Raw genomic sequence first — 25565 nt, 5'->3', positions numbered from 1 at the left:
CTACGTGTTATCGCTTTTCTTCTTGCCGCTGCTAGATGCCTTTCCGGCGGCGGCCAGTCCGTTGTGCACGCTATTGCCGTTCCCGTATACTCGCGCCGCCCGCTGTGGACCAACGCTGCAAGCAGGCCGCCGTCTTATCTATGGCGTTGAACAATGGGCCGGGAAACAAACTGCCCCCGTGATGACCCAATCTTCTCTGGACGACGGCGAGCGCCGATAAGAGTCGTATATACTACAACGCTGGGCCTGTGTACTGTGTGATATCGGCACGGCACTGCCGCTCCACTCAGCCTGCGCGGACCGTGGCAGGCTGGCGAAAGCACTTCACATACTACACTGCTTGTCTATTCGTTTGTTTTTAACAGTCTGTTCGCATTTCAACATTAATATGCAGCGAAGCTCTAGATAAGACAACGACCTCTCATTATGACCAACACGTTTCGGCACTGTTGCTGCTGCTGCTGCCGCATCTCACCGGCTATCACGCTTAGGTATATACCCGTTGAGTGAAACGGTGCGACTCGTGATCGCAGTTTCCATTGCGGCATGCGCCGTATTGTGTGTAATGTTGCGATCGGGGTTGCGCTGAACGAGTTTGAGAGCGTCTGGACTTCTGTACGTGGTTTCAGTCACCCATTTCTCACACGCGGCGGCGTGTTTTCATACGCATTGTCTACAGTACAGAACTATAATTAAATTATATTTTGCGGTCTTACGCGCCAACACCATCATTATGCGGCACGCCTGGGCAAGGGGGGGGGGTAGCTGTTGACTACCCTACACACTCTTATCTTATCCCGAGCAGGGTAGCCAACATAGACTGCCTCTGAATAACCTCTGCCTTTCTCTCTATGTTGCCGGCAAAAACTGGAATAAAACACTTGTAGGCGTTTCGTCGCACATTCCACGACTTATGCCGTCAGCGACATCTGAATACCCTTGCCCAGTCCTGCCAGCCATTTCGTGTGTTGTTGACAACAGTGGGGATGCGCTTTGGAGACGAGGGTAGAGATGAGACGAGACACACACACAGACAGTCTCATCTCATCACTGTCCTCATCTTCAAAGCGCATCCTTATCGTTTGTCATACAGATCCAACTAACCCAACTGAGTGCGTTGACATGCGTTGTTGTTGTTGTTGTTGTTGTTGTTGCTGTTTCAAGCGCTTAATAAGCAAAAAAAGGAAAAGTCTCTTGAACGGTGAATTCGTCACAGCCTCACTGCGCTCTTGAAATTCCGTTCAAATCTTTCTGCCGGTCTCAACGCGCATATAGGGCGAACGTGTCTGGCAATCTGTTTGTGTTCTCTGCCACACATATGAGCCATCGCTTCAAAACACGCGAAGCCATTTTGCTCTTCTTAAAGGCGTCGTATATCTCTCCCACTCTCTTTCTACGAATCGCCCTATAGAGCCCGCCCATGCGATCATCTGTGTTCACTATAAACGCAGACATCGCGTGTTCGCGCGCCCATCGCCTAAAGCGAGTGGGCGATGCTTCGCATATAGTGGTTGCATATGTGAGCTCACGTTTCTCTTCGCGGAGCCGAGGGGACTGGTGGATACGCGTGCTGTGGCTGGGCCTGCGGAACCGAATACGAGAAGACCGAGATGCCGTCCTCCTTTCTCTCTTTCTTTTGAGAGCATACACTACTGTATGTGAGTTAGTGTTTTCTTCCCTTCAGCTCTCTTTCGTTTCTTCTACTCGTAGTTTGACTGCCACCGATGGAGCTGGCCACTCGGGAACAATGTCCAATAGATCTCTCCTCCCCCCCTCCCCCTCCTCCTTTTCCTTCTCCTCCTCCTCTGCGTCTTCTCTCTCTCTCACACTCACACGTTATATTTGGCGCCGCTGGCATTGTTCTATGCGTAGGCTCGAACTCAATTTAAAAGCTCTCGTCACGCTGGCAAAAGGGGCGCCCACCTGAACAATGCTGGGAATAGGGCGCCGTACGTATCACCGATAATAAGAGTTAACGAACGTAAGAGTAATGTGGGACGCGTTATGTAAGCGTTTTTTACCGCTAATTCTATTTTATTCTTACCACTAGTAGCAGCAGCTGCCCGATAACGGCGATAACGTAACGGCGAGGCGTCCTGTCTGTCAACGGCTATGGGAAAATAAATAACTAAAATTTGTTTTTAAAAAAGAAATATCGTTACGCAAATGCTGCCCTAATATGGACAGTTATTTGAGCTTTATATGTGTTATACTATTATGTCCGTGTAGGTTAACTCTATCGAAAACGGCCCCTCCGTTATCGTGACTTAACAATTATGGTTAAGTCTGATTTTTTTTGCTTTTCTTTTTTATTTTTTGCCACCCCTTACATTGCGATAACAAATGAGAAGTTTAAATCGGACCAGGCAAAGACAGCATACACACGAAGCCATAAACTGGCCAAGCTCGTTTCTTGTTGCACGCATACCGTTAGAAGCGTCGATCAAACAGTGCAGTCACAATTGTATACACGTCTGCCCATATATATGCGTATACACGGCCGCGTATTGTGGTCGTCGAGAGCCCCCGGTAATGTCTCATTTCCTGGTGCGCCGCATTGGTTTCCTCCGGATATTACCTGGCATCAACGTCCGCAACCAACGTTACCTGTCGACTCTCCTTCATTCATTTTGAAGAGAAGAAAAGGACGACGTCCCCCTCCCTTCCCATTTCTAGAAAAGACAAAAAAAAGAATAAAAGGAACGTTAATAAAGAAAAAAGATCGCTCGGTTAGGCCTGTCTGTGAGAGAATCCATGTGCTCCGTTCGCTCGTTCTCTTTCTGGTCTTTTTTTTTTCTCGACGATTTGCTTCCTTCCTTCGTGCAAACTTCCTTCCTCTCGATTCTTTTTATTTCCGCTTCTCGCAGCATACGCTTCCTTCCTCGAGTCTTTTATCTGTTTTTGTTTTGTTTTTTCTTCTTAACGTCATCGACGTACCATCGGCATTCCCTCGGCTGTCGTCGCTGCAGTCGCTGCTTATATACACAGAGTAGTGCAGTGTCCGAGTGTCCAACCAAGGAAATGAGTGCCCTGCTGCTGTTGCTTCCCTGGGAAAGTTTGTCCGGAGTAATGCGTTTGTCCGTGCGTGTGGCCGTTCGGCCTGCATTTCGCCTCCCTTTCCAATCGTTTCGCGACTTCCTTCGATGTCGCGAACCGATTTCGGCTGCGTTCCGCGGTCTACATGCCTTTATGCGCTTTGCTTTCAATTAGCCCTGCGGGGAAGTTCTTGGCGAAGGCTGGTGTGCGTACGTATGTGCTTTGTCGCTCGATGTGCCTATTGGTGAACGTTGAACGAGTCGGCGTGCTTTATTAAGGCGAAAGCCTTAGATGCCTCATAAAACGTGAAATAAAATGACCGTCAACGGCACTGTCGCAGCCAAGGGGGAGGGGGTTTTCAACCCCCCCCCCCTTTCACTTTTACGAAGTTTTACTTTCGAGAAACACAGAAATGAAGTTGTTGCACTTGTCGTTTCGTGTATAGGGCGGCGAAACCTCGCATATGCCGTATTCTAATCAAGTTTAAAGCCACTCTGCAATGCCAGATCGGATTACTGACGAAGATCCGATGATGCTTCGTGTTTTAGGAGCAGTCGGCTCAAATGAGAGATTGATCTGCCCGGTGCTGAATTAATTAGAGTGAGGCTTGAACTTTACTAACAGAGCACAAAGTATCGTGCTCATTATCATTAAGACGCTCAGGGGTAAATGAATTGAAAGTGAGAGCGGCTGTTCTTGGGATTCGTACAAAATTTGACCAAGCTGAAGAGCTTCCTTATCGCAAGCGACTCGTTGCAGCTATGTACCAACTGTTTGTTCCTTGTTTGTTTGCTGCTTTCACATCAAGCCACAATATCCGGTAGGATAATGAACAAGTTTCACTAATTTACTATCAACTTACTTACCCTATAATGCAAGCTGTAATTGAACAACGGAGCTATGCGAGCAGCATGGGATGTCATGTCCGCTTTGCATGAAATAGTATGTCTGTAACGTCATCCTTGAAATGTTGAAATAAGTTAAGTCGTTGCACTGCGTTACTGTAGGTGTCCGCATAGTTTTTCATCCAAATTATTATTATTTTTTCTTTTTTACAATCTTTTCGTGCCTGGTTTGTCAAAAGGAAAAATGTAATAAAAAGCATTCTCACAAGAGCGTTTTGCCATGTCACTGACATGAACAGATATTGATTGATTGATTGATTGATTGATTGATTGATTGATTGATTGATTGATTGATTGATTGATTGATTGATTGATTGATTGATTGATTGATTGATTGATTGATTGATTGATCATTGTGCAAATGGGCACTGGTCTTGTTGGCTCCGGGACGAGAACCGTACAAGAAAGGCAAGAAAGAGCGAAGGAAGGGTAATACGAAGGTTGTGGGTTCTGATCGCACAGACGGAAAGTGTGTTTTTTCGTCCACCTTAATTCCTTTCGATTTATGTGTAATTATAACACTACAGTTAAAAACAACAAGTAATGTCCCCTGTGCTTCCCTTGGCTTAATTATCTGTTGAATTTATTCGGTTGTGTCTAGCAGAGAACCGTATAAAAAGAATACAAGAATGCCAAAAAAAGAAGTTTTCCTGAGCGATGCTTACCTTTTTTCTGCGAAATGTAGCGGAACGAAAAAAGCAGCGATTAGCGCTAGACTCTATTCTAAAAAGGTTGTTAGGATAGAAACGCAAGTCACCGTACGTATTTCAATGACTCGCTTGCGGCTTACTGAGGAACGTCCGAAAGGCATTCGATGTAAGTGATTCTGCCCGCCGGGATCGGTTTTTCGTTTCCATTGTCGACGCCTCGTCTTTGCCTTCCTTTTATTTCCGTCCTCCCCCCCCCCTCCCCTTCCCTCCTTTTTTTTTTTTTTTCACTTCACTTTCACGCATGGCTGCGCACGCAGTGTGCTGCGAAATCGGCACCTGTGCGCTTTTGAAAAGCGAGACGCGCTTTTTAGAAGCCTGGGAATGGCCCGGCTGGGGCCGCGCATGGCGTGTAGTTCGCGCGTGTGATGGGGTCTGGACGCGACGTCTGCAAGCGTTCCCATGCGCGGTCGTCTCTTTTATTTAGCCAGCGGTAAGAAGGACGTAAGCTATGACCGATATTATTATTAAAGGTGCGCTTAAGAGAAAAAACGATTCTTCTCGTATTAGTAAAGCATTCTTTCACAATACCAAAGTCACCGCGCTTGCCGCGAGAAGACGCTTGGTAAGCGAGAAAACACGCTAAAAAAAAAAAATCCGGGTGGCGACGTCACCTTGAAGTTCCCGCAGCAATCGCCGTGACGTCATAAACATTTACGGCGTCTACTACTGCCTGCGTAGTTCCTAATCGGCAAGTATGACCTACGTTGTCCTCTGAGGGGGCCGGAGACTCAGCATACCAAGTTTCAGAAGAGTTCGTTGAGCCAGTGTGGGCCGAAATGCGAACAAAACATTTTTCAATCCGTGGCGTCACGTGCGGAGATTTCGGCGCGAAGTTTGAAAACAATTCTTTGACCTTGCTTTTCTCTTCTATCAATGAACCTGTAATGGTGAAATTAGCGATAAGAGAGTTTTCAGAGTATAATTTATCGGTCTAAGCTGGTTCATTTCTTCGCCTTTAGGGCGAAAGGTGTCTACTATGTCGGAGCTCACCTCGGAGGGACGGTGGCCCTTACGCGAAACCTTGTATGACGAAAAAAAAAAATTAGGTCACCTTCGCACTGATGATGCCAAGCCTGAAGGAACAGTGGAGCTTTGCGGTCTTCCTTAGCATACCAGCCAAGCGTAGCCTCGAGGTAGCCAGTAGTTAAGCTTAGATGGCCGATATTCACTAATTCCGTCCTCCTGTGGGTCGAGCAGATCCTTGCTCGACCCACAGGCCTACGAAAGCCAAGTTGGGTCTCTCTCTCTCTCTCTCTCTCTCTCTCTCTCTCTCTCTCTATATATATATATATATATATATATATATATATATATATATATATATATATATATATATATATATATATATATATATATATATATATAAAAGCACCGCAATCATATGGTTCCCATAAATGCTTGTTCCGCTAGCGTGCCTGGATAGCCGAGTGGTAACGACGCTCGCCTTCGGACCGTGGGTAGCCGGGTTCGAATCCCGCCTCTCCAAGAAATTTTATATTGCTTTATTTATTTATTCTACTCCTCCAACGCGTTGCTAGGCGACTCGTGGTGACGTCATCAGTCGACGGAGTTTCGCGACCACCACCGTGCCGAACTCGAGCTTAAACAGCGCCGCTGTTAAAAGGTGAATATTCCCCGTTGCTTCGGCGGGCAGCCTTGAATCTATAGATTTCCGGTCTGTTCTAAAACGCGCAAAGAGCGTGTCCTGTGCAGTTCGACCGAATACAGTCGAAAAATTGCTGGGAAATTCAATTATTTCTCAGGTCGCTAAACTTTTGACGCCTACTGCACGTGTCGGGTACTTGTCATAATTGCCGACAACGACAGCGATCACGACAGTTTTTCTTAAGACCCTTGATATGCATGCCCGAACGGCACAAATAAACGTCACTCATGCCACTGAGTGAAATTCCACTCCCCCCCATTTCACCCACGCACCTTCCTTCATTTTGGCTCTAGTCGAATGATTAAATTTTCTCTCTCTGTTTTCTCACTCTGTTTTAAATAGGAAGCTCGTATCAAGAACGTTAGCTTAAGGACTGGACCCCGAAAATAAAGAGTTCTGCCAGCGTTTTACTACCGATTCGAAGATTACCAATATTCGTGATGTAATTGATTGCAGAGCCGTTCGCGTGAGTAGAGCAATCATGCCGGTTGTTTATTGTGACATGCAGCTAGCGTCACTTACTTAATTTGGCTCCATTGAAAGCTTCCATTGGCGTTTGTTGTATGTGTGCTGTGCTAGGGACAGCGACCGCTCTCCCGTAGTTGAGCATATAGTGCTCTAAATCACCTACGTGTAAAAATACCCAAGAATTTCTATGCCGACTCCACGAGAACGCTTCCCGTCAGTCCGGTCACCGCCATAAGGTAACAAATGTATATCGAAAGAAATTAAAGCTTCGCACTAGAGTACCAAACCTGAGCGTAGTGCCGAGCTGGGTAGCCTTCTTTGTTTCTCTTTATTTTCCCCTTTCTTTCCTTGTCTCTCTATTTTTTCTACGTCTTTTTTATCTCCGTCTCTTACTTCTCTCTACATATATTTCTCACTTCCTATTTCCTTCTCTCTATGGACCCTTTCGCTGTTTGCCAAGGAGGTTTTAACCTCCTTGTTGTTTGCAAACACTGCTACTGGACGGCTTCCGGTTTTGTGCGCCGGCGTAGTCTAGTAACATTGACGCGGAACAAAAGCCTTAGCAAGTAGCCCGCACAGTTTCAACACTTTTCTCCCTGTGTCTGGCCAAATATTTAAAATAAATATTCTTCTAAGCTGCACACGTAACATTATAAGAGTTGGTCCTTCGCGTTAAGCGCCTTCCTTTTACCTGAAAGCGGAAAAAAGGTATTTGCTTAATCTGGCACAACTTCAAAATTACAGCATATCCACGGGTGAATGATGAAGAGCTTGGGCGAAGCTCCTGAAGCAATCATGGTCTCGGGATCGGCTTCTCGTTGAGCCCGTTTCGCAGCGGCGTCCTTGGCGCGCACCGTCCCGGGATCCGCCTGGCTGCCGCCAAGCGAGCGCCCGCCGCTGCGCATCGTTCATGCTCCACCAACGATCCGACACGTACGGCGACGATCCAGGAGAATGAGAGAGGCGCTCGCTCCCCGCGCAGCAGCCAATCGGAGAGCAGCGGTACTTCTAGCGCCATCTAGTGTCGATTCACACAAGCGCCATATTGCACACAATTCTATTGGACCAACGCCATCTAGGAAATGAGACGAGAAAAGGTGATGACGACACAGATTGTGTACAGCGCCATCTAGAATATCGTCTCTGAACTGCAGTTTCTATGTACTTCTATGAGAAAGCGCCATCTGCCGTTTACGCCGGACAACGGAGACGTGACAAGGTTAGACTAAGAGGAGGTATACGCCCCTAAAAAACACGCTTTCTGCTTCGGCGTTAGAGAGTGATAATTGAGGTGACCGGAAGTTTCTTGGGGTGCAACACGTGCTCCTGCTATCGCAATCATGAAACCGACCGAAAAGGCGAATATATATTTCTCTCTTTTTTCTTTTCCTTTCTTTCTCTCTCTCTTTTCTATGCTGTGCTTCTATGCGCCCCACCACGGCGGTCTAGTGGTTATGGCGCTCGACTGCTGACCCGAAGGTCGCGGTGTCGAATCCCGGCAGTGGAGGCTGCATTTTCGATGGAAGCGAAAATGTTTGAGGCCCGTGTACTTAGATTTAGGTGCACGTTAAAGAACCCCAGGAGGTCGAAATTTCCGGAGCCCTCCACTACGGCGTCTCTCATAATCATATCGTGGTTTTGGGACGTTAAACCCCAGATATTATTATTACTTTTATTGTGCTTCTGTGCAAACACTCGCAATACCCAGTGCCGGTACTTAAATGCAAATAAGTGTCCACTCAACCGAAGAGTTCACAAAACACAAATATTCGCTCAAACAAAATGTCTAAACATACCATAAAAGCTCGCCAAGATGTTGTCACAGCAGATCAGTGGGCAATTATAAATTGTTTCTTGGGTACCACTCTGCAACAGTTGCGTTTGCTGAAACAACTGCTGCACAAACATGAAAATATAATTTACAAGGGACGCGTAGCCAACAATACCGGTTGACAATAACAATACGAAGAATATTTTTTATCGGATTTGGTATCTTTCAGATATTTCTGATTCCTCCAAAAATTGCGCTAATGAGCGCGCAGCAATGATTTGAAAGGTTGAAGACTGGGCGTGTTGGCGTAGCACAACTGCAGTTGAATAGCGCAACAACTCGACGGGACACACGCAGGAAAGATTCACACACAACAGAGCCTAGATTGGAAATCAGTTCTGCGGAATTCCGCAAGGTGGCGGAAGGGTTAAAGGGGTGCTGACACAAAAATTTTGGCCTCGCGTTTTTTCGCTGAATGTGTTGCTGGGGGCCTGTTAGTCATAACACGGCGCTTCGTATGCTGCATCGCGCGACAGATAATTAATTACAAGCTCCTCATTACCGACCAGTGTCAGTTTCGGTTTCAAAAACGACAAGCCTCCGTGTGCAACTGTCACCACCTAGCGGGTGCAGCGCTCGATCACGTCAGCACACAGAACTGGGACGCACTTTCTCGCGGTTCGCGAGCAACCGCCCAGAAGTAGCCTGCTGGAGCAAAAAACTTGGCGGCAATGACGTCATCATAACTTGTTGCAACGTGGTCACGGGAGGGAAGTGGGGGGGGGGTCACCGAGGGTCACCTTTGAGGGTGTCGATCGCTCACGCAAACTTCAAAATTCATTTAAAATACCTTCCAAGCTATATTCGCTGTTGATAGTTTGCAGATATAAGCATGTTCACGGGAACCGGTCCCGCAGGCTATCTCGGCCGCAAAATTTTGTGTCAGTACCCCTTTAAGAAAGGGACGTTGACAACCGCCCGATTGTAGCACGAAGTCGCAAGGAAATTCTTGCGGATTTCTTAGAAAGAAAGCTTCTTAGTTTCCGAAAAATTTGTCCTGGCCCGGGGATCGAACGCGGGACCAACGCCGGGACCAACATATGAATTTCCTTGTGGCTTCGTGCTACAAACGGGTCAATTTCTCTTTCTCAGAGCCGATGCGTTGCGCTTTTCAGCTAATAATGTTTTAATATATATATATATATATATATATATATATATATATATATATATATATATATATATATATATATATATATATATATATATATATATTGCCACGGGTCCAAACTTTTCGCTATTGATAGTGGCCGTTCTTATTTTACATCCTTCAGTCGATCCTTGCTTATAAACTATATGACGAAAGATATGACCGAAGGCGACGCGTGTAGCACGCGCTCAGGATGGCAGGAATGCGTCGTATTACTTTTCTGTATACAAAGTAAAGCCGGTTTCATCGCGCCCGTCAAGGCAAACGGCCGAAACAATGCGGCTTCCGTTTGATTTTTTGTTATTTAGCTTGATCGCACGACGACCCGCCTCACGACTGTTATCACACGAACGCACGCGCACAGACACGCGTACACACGCAGGTACAAAAGACCACTCGCCGCGAGCGACAGGAGCCGTAATGAAGCCGTAATAGCCGGTTGTAATTACACTCCGACTTCCTTCATTTCCTTCTTATCTGCAATTTGTCGTGGGTGCTTCGTTATCTCGAACGTGTATATAAAAAATTGGCCGCGTATCTGCGTGCTTCGCTGCAAATGTCGTCTAAAGACGATAGAAGAGGCGCTGCGTGACATATGGACGCCATCTGGCAATACGTCGGGAAACACGAGTGCTGTGTTGCGGGCTGGTAGTCCCGGCGCAGCGGCAGGCGAAGACCGGCGGTGACCAACGCGACCGGTGGGGACGCCGGCCAGCCCGAACACGCTGTTTGGCGCGATGCGCCGAAGGAGAAGAAACGTCCGCACTCAACGAGTACTCTCCACAAACTCTCTTACTTACACGTCGCCTGGGTAAAACAGGAATGCCAGAGCGGCGCCCCCTGTCATTCGTACAATGCAATACTGAACCGAAACCGAAACACAACATGAGCTTGTGTAGAGTGCACGGAGGAAGACAAGTTTGAGCGCAGTCGCATTTTCAGCGCACCTTAAGAAACTAGGGTTGTAACATTGTAGGGCGAGTAGGGCCAGAAGGACCGTCGCGACGAAAACCTGCCTCCTCAGTCGTATTCGCCTGGAACGTTGGTGTGGCTTCGCGTTCCCTCCTCCGTTCCTGGCCTTTCCACAAAGCTACTGCCTAAGTACGAAGGCCCCTACCGCGTCCTACGTCAAGCATCCCCAGTTAACTACATGATTGAGCCTGTTCAATCATCTACGGACCGCCGTCGTCGCGGCCGCGAGACTGTTCACGTCGATCGACTGAAGCCGCATTATGACCCACCAGTTGTACCTGTTCCTTAGGTCGCCAGGATGGCTCCTTTTCCGCGGGGGAGTGATTTGTAACATGGTAGGGCGCAGACAAGAACGCCTGCGAAAGAAGACGACGAAGACGGTTGTTGTTGGCGCTCGCGCTTGCTCGGCTTGGACCGCTGATCGCTTCAGCTGTGGCAATCTTTTAATAAACGCGTTACTGTCTCAACGTTAAACGCATACCATCAAGGTCTTTAAAATTGCGTATCTATGTATTTTCTGTTAAAGGAACACACCGCCTGATACTTACCTAGTGATGTTGCGCCTCAGATATGCGTAATGTTTGCTTTTTGATCAACAATGTACACAAGTATGAACCTCTTCAGCCGTTCACGATGGCTGGCCCTTGGGCAAGTGGTTCAACTTTGGCCGAGTGGCTGAATCGAGGGACGTGCCGACAAACAGAAAGACAGACCAAAATTTCTGCGTTTAAGTTCCCCAAGAAAGACTATCGTCTTTAAAAAGCGTGTACAGCAGCGGAAATTCAGTGTCGCCCTTTGTGTCGCGGACGCTTTCAAACACAATGTCAACCTTTTCGCTGTCACGGACCTCGCTGCTTTCGCGTGTGTGTGCATTGCGTCTCCCCCCTTACATGTGGCGAATGACACGAATAATAGTTGTGTTTTGAAGGAAGTCTTTATACGAACATTTACACCATTACTGTGTGATTCTCGGTATGTCTCATATCTTGTGCTTGTGGGGTCGTCCGCGTTCCGTGCGTCTTTCCTAACCTTGTAACTGTAGCGATGTTTAACGAACATGCAAAACCAACTATAAAAAAAATGTTTTTATAGCCCAATACTTCACCCGGCTGATGCCTTACCAGCCGAAGTATAGCTTAGCAGGTATAAGTTGTTGCGCTAGAGGACGCGGGTTCGATTCCCACGGCCACGGCAGCGGCATTCAGTGCGCCTTTAGTCCCCGGCATTCCGTGGGTAAGAGTGGGAGGGGGGGAAGTAAACAGTTCTTGAATGAAACATCAGGGGTCCTGGTCGCCCTTGACAAAAATCTGCATGGCTATAATACAGCAATTTAAACAATGAGGAGCCAGGTCTCACTGAGTAAAGGTATTATAGGCCGGCCCCTTTTAGATTATTAGCCCCCCCCCCCTCCTTGCCCCCCCCCCCTCCCCTGTGCGCACACACATGTGCACATGGCGGTTTTGCCACGGAAAACCCCATGACAGTGTTCGGATGAAATTGTTGCATGTGTACGCGAGCATGACTACTACTACTACTATTACTACTACTACTACTGCTACTACTACTACTACTGCTACTACTATACTATGCCTCTACTACTACTACTACTACTACTACTACTACTACTACTACTACTACCACAACCACCACCACCACCACCATTAGGTCGACGACGACGACGATGACGGCACAGGGTAGGCTATAAGACTGCTTCTCTCTCAAAGCGCGTGCGACATCGCCAAGTTTGACGCGCCGGTGTTGCCATTTCCACGCAAGTTCCGCGCTCGCTCGAACTTCTCGTTTATTTCAAATTGAGGACGGTCGCTCGTCTTCGCACCCCTCCTCCTTCCACCGCCACCATTACCGCCGCTACTGGGTCTTGACACAATGTGTGTTACGCGGCCATTTCCATCTCTCCGTCTTCTTCTTTTTCTTCATATTTTACTTCTTCACCTTCGTGCACGGTGGGACGTGTGCTCATACTCCATCGTATGCGTGGTGCCTCCTTGCCAGAAGAGGAGCTGCATCCAGTCTCCGCGAGCCGTTACGCAAAGCAGCTCCATCCATCCTCGGCGTTATAGCCGCCATTCTTTTAATGGATCGATTAACCCGCTTCTTCCTTCGCCGCTCGGCTTTTGTTTCGTACTCTTTCCTTGTGGCTTCTAAACACCGCGTAACGATGTCTGTTTTTGGAAAATCGGAACGTATCGATGCGTTCTTTTTGTGCGGGCATGCTGAAAGCAAAATAAAGGATACATAGTGAAAGAAAATAGCACTACATGCAGCGCGGTATTTAGATCGGCATTTCGCTCTATCCTCCCTTGCGAAGCAGTCTGTCGTGGTTGCGCCCCCCACCCCTTTTTTTTTCCTTTAACGGGTTTTCGGTTGCTCCTTCTTTTTGTTTGTTCGTACACTTAAAGGGACCGACAACTGCCCAGAACATGAAATGAGATGACTGCACTGATGGAAAGATTGTCGGTCGCATTGACTCAAACCAACCCTGTTTATCTCGTGAGAGGTGGATTTATATTTTTATTCCTTCGTTGAAAGTCGCGAAAAATGACCTTTGGCGCCTCTGGCGGCAAAATCATAAACGGTTCGATGAAGCCGGTCACGTGACCGTTGAATGGTGTATGCGTTCGATGACTTTTCTGTTAGTACTGAAATATGGTTTATTTCTTTATGTTAAAGGACATTACTCCATAAAAATGTACATATAGGCCTGCGTTAGTTGTATGCAACAAAGTGGCGCTGCCTTCGCTTGGCGTAATGATCCCATGCCGGGACAAGCCATCCATGACACAGGCGCAGGCAACCTTGGGCGCAGGCGCACACAACGCTGTACAAATACCGAGAAGGTGTATAAAGCCACATCATCTCATTGTAACAGCTTGCTATTTTCAAAAATGGTTGGAAAGCTCAAAATAAAGGTGGTTAAGCATAGCTACAGTAACTCCTGCGAAAGCAGAACAACGACAGCTTTCACAAGGGCTAGCGGCATCGCTATCAATTCTCAGCGTTGCTGGAGCAAGCCTTCATGCGTGTTTGGAGCCTTTCAGATCGAAAAATACTGCTTATAAAATAACTACGTGCTTTTAGGATAAACCACTGCAGCTACAAACGCTATGAAGGGTAAGCTTCCTGTCGCGCCGTAAAAAACCGGGTCGAGAAAGATCAGTTGTCGGTCCCTTTAATGGGCACTAAGAATAGGCACGAATAGGCAACAGTTGTATGCACATATGCAGAATTTGTATACAACTGCCTATAGTTACGTATATAGTACTACCTACGGTGCTCGGTTGCTGACCTGAAGTCACGGGTTCGATTCCTGCCGCGGCGATCGCATTTCGATGGAGGCGAAATGCTAGCGGCCCGTGCACGTACTGTGCGATGTCAGAGCGCGTTAAAGCACACCAGATGGTCGAAATTTCCGGAGCTCTCCGTACCTAATAATCATATCGTGGTCTTTGCACTTAAAATCCCAGATATTATTATTATCTCTCGCGAGGCAAGCTATCGTGGTTGGCTTCCCGTTTTCGGTTGTTCCGACTTTTTTTGTTTGTTCGTATTAAATAGCCACTGAGTATAGACACGAAGTTAAAGCCACGGTTGTATCCACGTAAATAAACAGAATTTGCGTATAACTGCGTATAGTTACTTACGTGGATTACAGTGTTTCTACGTGCTGCTTTCGTGCACTGTTTAAATCAGGTTTCGCTTGTGGAGGGTTCTACCGGCCCACCCTAGCTGTTTAAAGAACACTCAGCCAAAGAACCTCTTTTCCAGGTTCTTCTGGGAAATAAATTGGAAATCGTGCGCGTACGCTGCACATTTGTTGAATACTAAATACGGGTCACTCTTACCCTGAGCGGTGGCGTTGGGAGCCAGAAATTACGCACAGAAAAAAAAGAAAGAAAAGAAAGCACGAGCGACAGCGCGGCCTTGAAATTTGCGCACTGTTTAGCGACGTCATACATTTCATTCGCCTTTCTACATGCTTGTGACCTGCCAACTTTTTCTTTATTTATTTATTTCTTTTTACTGTCGGTGAAAAAAGGATTGCGTCACACCACTAACGTAAGCATATTATCCGCCCAGCTGGCAACTATAGAAGCATTCGCTGCGCGGCATTGGCCCTGTATACGCGGTGCGTGTGACGTCATAGTGATGTCAGTGGCACCAAGGTTTAGGTGTGAAATTTAGATGATCGGACTGGGTTGTCTCCACTAATGGTTAATCTTCTCCCGCCATGAGAAGTAAAGATTTCTAATGCTTCGCCATTTCTGTTAGTCAATTAAAATATGACATCCGTTGACGGCGTTTCAGATTCTCTTTGTTCTTTTTCTTTCTTTTAATCCTGTACGAGGCACGGTGCGTTACATGGTTATTTATTTAGTTGGCTAGCCAGTTAGTTGTGTTAGTTAGAAATATTATGAAAGTAAGAGGTGCATGCTCGGACTTTGCACAACAATCTGATCTCGCCATTCCGGTTAATTTGTAGCCGTTCACCGCTGAGCGTCGTTGTTTTTACGCAAACCGCATCGTTCTTTGCGAACCAACCTCTAGAGTCGGCAAAAACGCGAGGCTGTTGAACTTTGCGTCGATCTATTTTCATGGGTGTAACATTGAAAGTGCTGAAGTGGTTCTCACAGGCGTACGTGTTACTTCTCTCTCTCTCTCTCTCGGGTTTTTTGCCGATTCGCAGACAGCGTGTTTGCGTCGCTGGAGCAGGCGTGTCGAACATTCCTGGCCACAGTAGTCAAGCTGCGCGGAAGTTCCGAACGCGCAATGCTGGTGAAGCCGTGCGCGCGCGCGCGTGTGTGTGTGTGTGTGTGTGTGTGTGTGTGTGTGTGTGTGTGTGTGTGTGTGTGTGTGTGTGTGTGTGTGTGTGTGTGTGTGTGTGTGTGTGTGTGTGTCAGGGGCGTAGCCAGAAATTTTTTTTGGAGGGGGGGGCACCTCCTTGATCTGAAGTGGGGGTCGTGCAGGAAGATGCGATCGAGTGTCATTTTGAGCTCTGTATGCCATGGCAAAAAAAAAAAAAATTCGGGGGGGGGGGGGGGGGGCGCACGGGCCCGGTGTCTTCCCCCCGGCTACGCCACTGGTATGTGTGTGTGCGTGTGTGTTGTAAACGACGACGAAGGTGTTAAATGCGCAAATGGTACCGCAAGCGGATATGTAGCACTACATGTCGCTTTCCGTGAAACTGTTTGACATTGTGGTACAGCTTACAGCTGCCTCATTGCCTATGGTTGCCGTGTGTAGCATTCTAGCTGCAGTAAAACACGGAAGTTGAAGTCCGTGTTTCGCTGGAAACAAATCTGGCAGTCTGTGCAAGTCATGATTTGCGTGTGTGTGTGGGGGGGGGGTCCCACGCTATGGCACGTGACACGGCATCTCTTGCGGAACTCTGCGCACGCCAATGCTCACATCAGCACTTCCGGCGGCACCAGAGCTCATCGTGTCGGTGAAATGTAAGAAATCCACTGATAGTAATTGGGCGGCGGCTTTGTTTTTATTCGGCGGCGATCTTCTTGTTTTCCTATACACTGATAATTACCGAAATCTCTCCGTGGACGTCCGGGCTCCACGGAAATCTTGCCGTCTTTCATCTTTCGGCGCTCATGTGAAGGAGAATTTCTGTCCACTTAGTTTTTTCTGTGTTCGCCCAACCGTTTGCGCAGCGATTCCCAACATAAGGAGAATGAAGAGAACAGAAAAGATTGCCGGGTTTGTCGCGTATTTCATATCAACATGATAGGAGTACGGGAAATCGAAATGGAGTAATCCTCTATTCTCGTCACTTTCGCTGTCGGTTTCTTAAAAAGAAAAAAAGAAGGAAATGTACGGCTATATCGTGAGGCGTATTACGTAATGGGTGGGGTAACAATAAGAAAAATATAACGTACTACGACGCGTTGTGTAACGAAATCTCTTACATGACACCAATGGAACTGCAGCTGATGACCCCGATATCGCATAGGGAATGTCGTTTCCGCTGGATACAATATCCGGTAAACGATTTTGTCCACATGTGTAAATATAATCTTGTGAATTGATTCATATCGGAGCGGAACGAACTTATGACTTGTTGTTTGGTGTACATGTTGTCCTGAGGCCAGATTCCTGTCGGATGGAATGTATTAGCGCAACCGGTCTCTGAACTCTTGCGTACTCGGGTATATACTTAGACGATCGTTTAAGCGCAAATAATGACGGCAACAAGCTACTGGACAGATACACACAAACAAGCGGTTATCTTCGTATTATATGTGCGCATAGTATGCCTGGCCGACAAGGGCGGACGTCAACGCCAGCTTGTTAATGATCGCTGGTAAGTGAATGATCTGACGATCAGTTATATATGCGTGGTGGTCACTCGCCGCCTACCCCGCGGGCGCCAGATAACAGCTCCTAATTACTGGTCAGCGCTGTCGACTTGACAGCATCTACCGACAGAGGCTTAAATGCATTCTACATACGCGTTCGATCAACATGTAGTTACATATGCGGTTCGCTAACGGCAAACATTTCTCGTTGTGTGCGCCCTTGGCGCGTTGTGTTTACTCGGCCATCTTGTCTACTGTGGCGGCGTCGCGTCTTTGATCTTCTCGGCGGGCGACAAGCGCGTGCCGCTGATAAGCTTTTACGGCTGGGAACGGCGACTCCACGGAGCTATATGAGGGCCCCCTACTGCAGTGTCCGGCGTTGGGGTCAAGTGCTTCGACACCGACGCTCTTGAGAGCGACACGACGGTCAAGCTTTCGAATACGGACGGCTGTGCTTTTCTTGTCGTTCGTCGTGAAAGAGTTTTAAAAGCTGGGTTCCTGTTTTTCTCGTAAGTGAACGTGAACCGCGACGTCAGCGAATGCTTCTTTTTCGGGTCCTAGATCTTGTTTTTGTTTTTCCCGATTGCTTCAAGATGTGCGTGGTGAGCACAAGGGTGCATAAAAGGGAGAAAAAATGTATTTTTGACTCTTTTTAAAGGTGTTTCTTGCCTTGTGATCGTAACGATCTGCTAACAAAGATGCGCGTGAAGAGTTCAAAGGTGCATAAAGTGAGAAAACTGTACGTGGACTCTCTTTTTAAAGATGTTGGATGTTTTGTGATGCCAGTTCCACCAATCGCCTTATCGCAAGCTGCAAGTGAAGAATTGAAAGGTGCACAAAGGGAGAATAATGTACTCTGACTCCCTTTTTGAGGGTGTATGCTTGATGGATCCGCTTTAAGAAGATGACCGTATGTGACGTCGTTTCAATTTTTGTTTTCTTTTCTTTTAATCGTATATACAGCGCGATGCATGATTGACGTCGGACAGGCAGTATACAGTGATACGTGTGCATGCCGAGTGACGATTTCAAACTATGTGTTGTTTAGTCTTAGTGCCCGTGTTTCCTTTGTTCTGTGCGTGTCTTTCGTATGCATTTGTGCTTGAAGGGATGTTTCCTCGGATACTGAATATTTGCTTGCCGTTTTGCTGCGGCTCGTCTTCTCCGACAGATGAGGACACCGCCGACTGCTGCAGCGGCGAAAGCAGTGGCGGCGGTGGCGGCGACTCTCTCACGCTAAATAACGTTCATCCCGCTAACGAATGCTCCTCCTCCTCCCAGTTCCCAATCCTTCCGCCCCCGCTTGTCTTTGACGACTTTCTCCTGTGCGGCGAGCCGAATTGCGCGGCCAGCGCTAACACTAATTCCACGCTAGGGGATGCCCTCTCCTTTTCCACTAACACGCCGCCGAGCCCGCCCTGCTCGCCGCTGGCCCGGCGCCTGGACCAGCTGCGGAGGCGATCCCTCCGGATCCGCGACCTCCTCAAGGAATCGGCCGCCGCTTCGTCCTCCGCAGCGTCGGACCAGTGGCCCTCGCGTCCTGCCAGCCAGAACAGCTACGACAGCCGACTTTGGCCGCTGGACGACTACCCGTCCGACTGCGAGGTCAAGCTGCGCGACCGCTCGCCCGACGACTACAAGCTGGTGTTCATCAGCAGCGGCTCGTCCGACTCGTCGGAGGACGACTCCGAGGTGGAGGCAGCGGCGTCCCGGCTCTGGCTCCTGCTGCGCTCCCGGCTCGCCGTGGGGCCCGAGGGCGCAGTCTACGTAGAGGACAGCTCCGACTGGGAGTTCCCGTCCGACGTTGAGGAGGACGCGGGTGGTTCGGAGGAAGAACTGGCGCCGAAGGAAGAAGAAGAGCTCCTCCTAGGCGTCGCTGCCGCCGCGGGGCCGCAGGTGGTCGACCCCGGCCAAAGGTCGCCGGAGGAGGCGAGAAGCGAGGAAGAAGGCGAAAGCAGCGCCTCAGGCCCTATGGGACGCGGCAAACGGTCGGCTCCTGCCGCCGGCACTACCAGCACCACCAGCAACGGCAACGAGGGAACCAGTTTGGCATCGCACGGAGAAGCGGCAGCAGCCGTTGCTATTCTCGCCGGGCTGGCGGACAATCGTAATGACGAGGACGACGCTAATCTGCCGCTCGCCGCCGTGCGCGATGCGGCGGCCGGCGTAGGAGAACCGGGCCAAGAAGTCCTGCTGCCGGCCGCTGCTCCACCTGTCGTTGACTCAGCGCCGCCGGAAGTGGGAGAGGAGGATTACAGCGGCAGCAGCTCCGACTACGGCGGCGCCATCGTGGGACCGTGGCGGTGGTTGCGGAGAGACGCACGGGACGATGCGATCATGGAGGGCCGCGTCCCATTGAGCGCCCCGGCGCTCGGGCCCCAACGGGACGTCCCAGTCGAGAAAGATGACAGCTGTCGAGAAGGCGTACGCGCGCCGAGTCCCGGTGAAGATCGTGCGGACAATGCACCTGTGTCGGCGGCGGCGGCCAACATGGCGGAGGAGAACACCGGCGGCCAAGGTGGTGGTGTGCTCGGGGAAGTGGGACAACTCGAGGAGAACGGCGCCCCCGCCAGCAGGACTCCGCCGATGAGCGGCGCGGTCGCTGACGCCTGCGGCCCGCCTCCGTGCGACGACGCGAAGGCTGCGGGCAGCGCGGACTCCGTCGTGTGTGTTGATGTGCAGCAGCAGCAACAGGTGGTGGTGCTTGTGCCCGAGTGTGTTTCGGATCGCGAACTACCCGGTACGGATAACGACGAAAAGGATACCGCTGGTGAGTGTGTTGCTCCTTGTAGTACTGCCGTGGTCGACGAAGCGGAACGGAAATCGAGCGAAACAATCGACAGTGCCGTTACAGCACCCAACGACGACGCGAAAGTTTACGAGCGCGCGGCTCCCGCGCTTCGCGAACGACGGGATAAAGACATCGATCTCGAAGGCCTGGTTGTTTCCACGCTGGAAAAATACTTCACCGAATCGTTCGACTGTCACGAAACGCCGTCCGCCGAAACAGAAGCGGAACCCGCTGCGGGCGCTCCAGCGAAACAAAACGAAGTTGACATCGGCGACTCTACGCGGTGCGATCAGTCTCCGACGGCAGGTCCCGCGTCCTGCGACACGAGCGATGCGTCGTGCGACGAAGAGGAAGAGGAGAACATGTTCAGCGACGCGTCTACTTCGTCTGACGACGCCATGTACATCTCTCCCATGCCGCGATTCAACGCCACTCAGTACGGCAATCCGCTGTCCTACTCGCTTCACACCATACTCGAAGAGAGCTGCGAGGAGAGCGAAAAGAGTTCGAGAGCGACAACTCCCGTGACGAAGAATCCCTCATCCGAGCTGGAGAAGTACTTCAGCTTCGCGATCGGCAACGCGTCACTCGAAGAGATACACAAGAGGTGGTCAATCGCCACGAGCGAAGACTTCAGCGACTCGGTGTCCGAGACCTCGGGCGTTGACGACGTCGAAGTGCTCGAAGAGGACCCCGAAGAGTTGGCGTCTTCGAGGTTAGAGAAGTACTTCACTTCGGGACTCTTGGGAACGGGCAAATTTCACTATCCCGACGACGCCGAGTTTACCGACGAGAGCGGAGGCATTAGCAGCGACGACGAGGACAGGAGAGCAACTTCCAAACAGAGCAAGAAAGAAAAGGCGCTACAAGCAGCTACAAGCCTAGCCTTCGAGGCAGGTGACTCCTGCGGCACGATCAAGAGAAAAAAGAAAGAAGAAGATGAGGAAGGGGCGGAAGTGAAAGTTGTCCTTGAGGAGGAAGGCTTTGCGACTATCAAGAAAAAGAAGGAAGATGCACTTGAAGTGCACCCAGATGACGGAGCAAATAATACTGCCGATTGTACCGCGGTTAACGAGTCGCAGCAGCATTTGCAAGACAGTTCATTCGAAAACCTTGATGCCACACTAACTGCCGATGAAAGCACAATAATTCACGTGGATCCTGCCACTGAAGATGCCTCACACAACGCCACTACCAAAGATCCTAACCTGCAGACTGAGGACAGTCGGATGTCTGTCACTCCCACTTCAGAAGCTAACACTGACATGCAGCAGTCGTTGTCGGATTCTGCAAACGAACTTACGTCAGGCATTGAAAGTATGTGCAACAGTTCGACCAGTGAAATGACTCAAAACGACGATGTGATGAAGGATTCAAAGAAGTCTGCGATGGAGGAGGATGCCGCAAGCATTCACAGTCGATCTTCATCTACCGATTGCTATTCCGACGAAGAGGCTGCTTACATTGTTAACAGAGTGCTCGCCCACATCTCTGGCACGAGCGAAGAGACTGAGAAAGTCGATGAAAACATCACACCTTGGAAGGCTCTCCTGGAGTCACAAATCACGCGTTTGATGCAGACGGTTTCTCCTGCTGCTCTCTCTGGGGAGAGCAGTTGCAGCAGTACCATCGGCAGCAACAACAGTGACTATGGAAGTGACACGTTGGAGTCTGGAACGTATTCTTCCACTGATGAAGAAGGGTCTCCCAAGCCTCGTCACCACAAGAAACCCGGGCGGCGCTCGCCGAGTAAACAGCTTTCCGCTGCAGTAGATGACAAGCTTGCCGATAACCTGAGTGGTCACAGCAATGATTCAACTATCTCCGAAGAGACCATGTTCATCTGCAGACAGCTTATGCAGTCTCTCAAGTTGCTGTCTGACGAGAAGGTCAACAAGGATGAGAAGAGCAGCTGCCCCATCATCTCAGACCACAATCACAACGACTACATGAAGGCTCAAGAGTACATTCAGTACCAAATCGTTGCTTTGATGCATACAGTCAGTGGTAGCCGTAACGCTTCTCCACTCCGTGAGAGGAGGTGCAAGCCTTTAACTTTGACCGGAGGCTCGAGTGAATGCTCCGATGTGGACTCTCCCAACCTCTCTGAGAAGAAAAAGATGGGAAAAAGCAAGACGCCTTCGGAGTCGGGATCTGAAACCATCTCGACGAGCATCAGCATCCCGAGCTACGACTCGGACCACACTGCCACGGAATCGGAGATGTCTAACGAAATGGACGAGCTTTACAACATGCTGGAGTCGTCCGGGGCCACGCTAGCGGACAACATTTCCCTCTCGAAGCTGTCGTGTTGCGACGGCGAGGAACCGTCGGACCATTTCATCCTGCCTCCTTTCAAGGTGCCCGTTCTCCGGTTACAGTCCGGTCAGGAAGTCCCTCTTATCGGTTCCAAAGAACCGGGTTCCAAATTGGAGTTTCTAGAACCCAGCTGCATCCTTCCAAAGCTCAGCACCGTTACTGTCGAGGAGAAGCTCGAACTGCCGGGCATGTTCAGCATAGCCAGCGGCACCACTGCCAAGTGCGACAGTTCGTCGACCCTGACCACGGGCTCCGACATCGACTTTTGTGGCAGCGTCGAGACTGTGCTCGAGGTGTGTCCAAAAACGGCCGGAATGTCTCCGGAGCCCAGTGTGTCTCCCACCGAAACGTCCGCCGACAAATCGCGCTCGGAATCGTCGCTCTACATTAAGGCGCGAAGAGGGTTGGGCCAGCGTAAACTAGTGGTCACACGAAGCAGCGACAGCCTTGCGCCTTACAGGAAAGCGGGCAGTGTGTCCTTGCAGCTCTTCCATTCCAAGGGCGCTTCCAAGTCCGAACATTCCATTCTGGACACTGCTGCCCACGAGGACAAAGAGGAGCCCTCGGAGGCGAACCAGGGCACAGACGGACTTGGAAAGCGAATAAGTGGCAAGGAAAAGTCGTGCAGTGAAAACAACCTTTCGCTTGCCACCTTTAGCGACAGCGAGCGCAGCACATCCAAGTTTCTGGGCACGAAGTCCGTGGGGAACATCGCAGACCTCGAGGGCAACCCGGGCAAGACGTTCCGCGACACTGGTTACTACTCCTTCAAATCGTCCGAGGAAAGTGTCCTCAGCCTAGATGAGCAGGGTAGCAGTAGGCCACCGTCGGGATGTTTGACGAAGCAGAAATCAGTGCAGTCGTCGGAGACGATTCCGGAAGTGGAAGAGGAGCCCGTGCGCCCGGCGCGGTCGTCGCCTGGCTCGCCTGTCAAGGGCAACTCGAACTCGCTCAGTTCGGGCAGCATCCCGGACTCTGTGTTTGTCGCTAACAGTGCCAGCGACTGCAAGTCGAGCACACTTCCCTCTAGTCTACGCAGCAAGGTGAACCGGCCCAACCCACACTCTTCATCCATGGTCCTTCGCCAGCGCCATTTTTCGTCCACATTTTTCTCTACCTCCGGTGTCCTGCGCAAGCTGACAGCCTTGAAAGGTAAAAAGAACCTGCACTATAAAAACGGTTGCCCCCCTTTGGGGTGTTTTTCTGTCATACAACGATAATCATCGTTTTGTGTGCTTGCGTATCATTTCCTGAAATCACTCTGCTTGCTGGTTTATTATAAAAAAATGCTATATCATGCTGATAGCGTGAATACCTCCTCTGACCAGGAAGTACCGGTCCATGCAGTGATAACTCAACAAAAAATACCCACAATTAGACGACAATTATTGTTGTGTGACAAAGAGACGTTTCGACGGGTGCAACTGTATTTAGCGTGTGGTGCCTTGTACACTAGCGAATATCTCACTAAGTGATCCATGCAGTATTTGTTACGGTAAGAAAGCCAACCTCAGTATATCTACATGTTTCAGGCAACGTTGTAATTTCGTGTGCATCTTGTGTACATTTATTGTCAAGGACTATCCTGTGAGATTTCTTGAAATGTTGTTTTCTGTCTGTCACATCCGCGTACTTAGACATGTGTCTTGAGTTTCCAAGACCGTCGGTATTGACGATGACGCCTGGTGCTTTCTTCGATGCAGTGTGGGGCTTGGGTGTAACAGCAAGAAGCATACTTGCACCGTCACTGTAAGCTCTCTGCTGCCTGTCTCGTGTTCTTTGTACCTTGTCCTTGTTTACTTGCATGTTCTTCTGCCTTGCATGTGCGTGTGCATCATGTGTGCTATTATTAAATTGGGGTGCTTTCCGTTTGTGCATGACAGTTTCTAATTGACTTCAACGGAGTTTGGAAAGCTACACAGCTATGTACAGGGTCGTTCGCTTATAAATGGAACAGACACCTGTGCTCGAACGCATAATAGCTGCTCAACTTTAGATTGAAGGTTTGCAGGCCCTTTTTTCATTAACGAACAAGTACCTGCTAGGGCGTTGTATGGCCACTTTTTCTATGAAGTAGAGGTGTTTTAGTTGGATCGCTCTAAATGCTAATTAGATCAGACGTCTCTGTGTGTTCACTGTCAACACATTTAATGTCCACACAGCTAAAGCCCACTCTAACGTGCATGCAATAAGTCCCATACACGATTCGCAGTGTTCACATGCAGAAGACAAAATCTGTCACGTTTTAGAACATACACTGAGGGTATGATAGACATGCATTCACCTTAGGCCACATAACCAAAGCTAATGTCACATGACAAACATCACTTTAGCTTCAATTGGAAAAGTTTATCGGCTCCCTCCGGCATATCTCTTTTGTACTTCAAATGCTTCTTCACAGCCTCCTTATCATAAAAGCGATGCTAGCAGACGATGTCAGATTTTTCTCGGAGCAACAACTTTAACTTTTCTGCGCGAGTTTTGATGCCACGGTGTTGGAGAAACTGTAACTTGGCTCTAAACTTAACTAAGAGCTTGGTGTTCATTGGGGCAGTAACCACACCGAATATAATCCAATGTGCATCCGGCACGACGTTGCATCTGTTCTCACACCTTGCAATTCTGACCCTACAATCGTGGCTTATGCGCATTTCTTGTGCTTGCCTCTTCACCGATGACAAAGTAAAATACAAATCAGCCCTGATGAAACATTGATGGCACATGATGTGAAATAAACAGGGCGATGCCATGCCAAAATTTCATTGGAGGCAGGTTTCATGTGGCCGCTTTTCTAAGTGAGAGTATCATATTCATGTAGACTCTGTACAATAACTAACATTTTTTGCTGTTTTACTAAACCTATCTTCACCACCTCATTAATCGTGTGAATGTTATTGTTCGACTAATCTCATGTCAGTGTTGCTTACCTTCTCTGAATGTTACTGATGCCGTTTCTTGCTCTTCTTTACTACTTACTAATACTCTTCAAGCTGATTTCGCAATGCAGAACTGCTAATTGCAAGCACGTATGTTGTTCCTCCATGGTTCTCACTTTCAGAAATTACTGATGTTGCAGTCATGTTTTGCAAAGCTGGTATCGCTGGTAGTTAGAAAATGTCAGAGTAAAAGTGTGCACTCTGACATTTGACCAGTGGAGCAGCATTCTTTTGTTATCATTTGCCTACATATATCAGAACCTTGCGTTTGTTCAGGGTCATAATGTGTATATGTGGAAATAGTGATGCAAGCTGTATTGTTTTGATATAGAAGGGCATTGCAAAGTGATATTATGTACTCTAGGTCATCTCTTCTCATGCACAAGAGATGTTATCGTGCATGCTACATCTCTAAGATATCTAATAAGAAGATTAAAAAGAGAATGTTAATTATG

At 48.9% G+C, this 25565-nt stretch overlaps 1 protein-coding gene across 2 annotated transcripts in view; it reads left to right on the top strand.

The window, feature by feature from the left end:
- LOC119396401 (uncharacterized) overlaps positions 1 to 25565 on the top strand; it is a 93020-nt gene that overhangs the window by 36761 nt on the left and 30694 nt on the right. For both annotated transcript variants that reach the window (XM_037663608.2, XM_037663607.2), the window contains exon 2: positions 18236 to 23326. In XM_037663608.2, the coding sequence (XP_037519536.1) occupies positions 18236 to 23326 (5091 nt within the window). The remainder of the gene's footprint in view (positions 1 to 18235; positions 23327 to 25565) is intronic.

The sequence above is a fragment of the Rhipicephalus sanguineus genome, chromosome 6 (genome assembly GCF_013339695.2).
Source record: "Rhipicephalus sanguineus isolate Rsan-2018 chromosome 6, BIME_Rsan_1.4, whole genome shotgun sequence".
NCBI lineage: Eukaryota > Metazoa > Arthropoda > Arachnida > Ixodida > Ixodidae > Rhipicephalus > Rhipicephalus sanguineus.
Note: the sequence above shows the minus strand (reverse complement) of the source record. Positions and strands in the feature narration are given on the sequence as shown.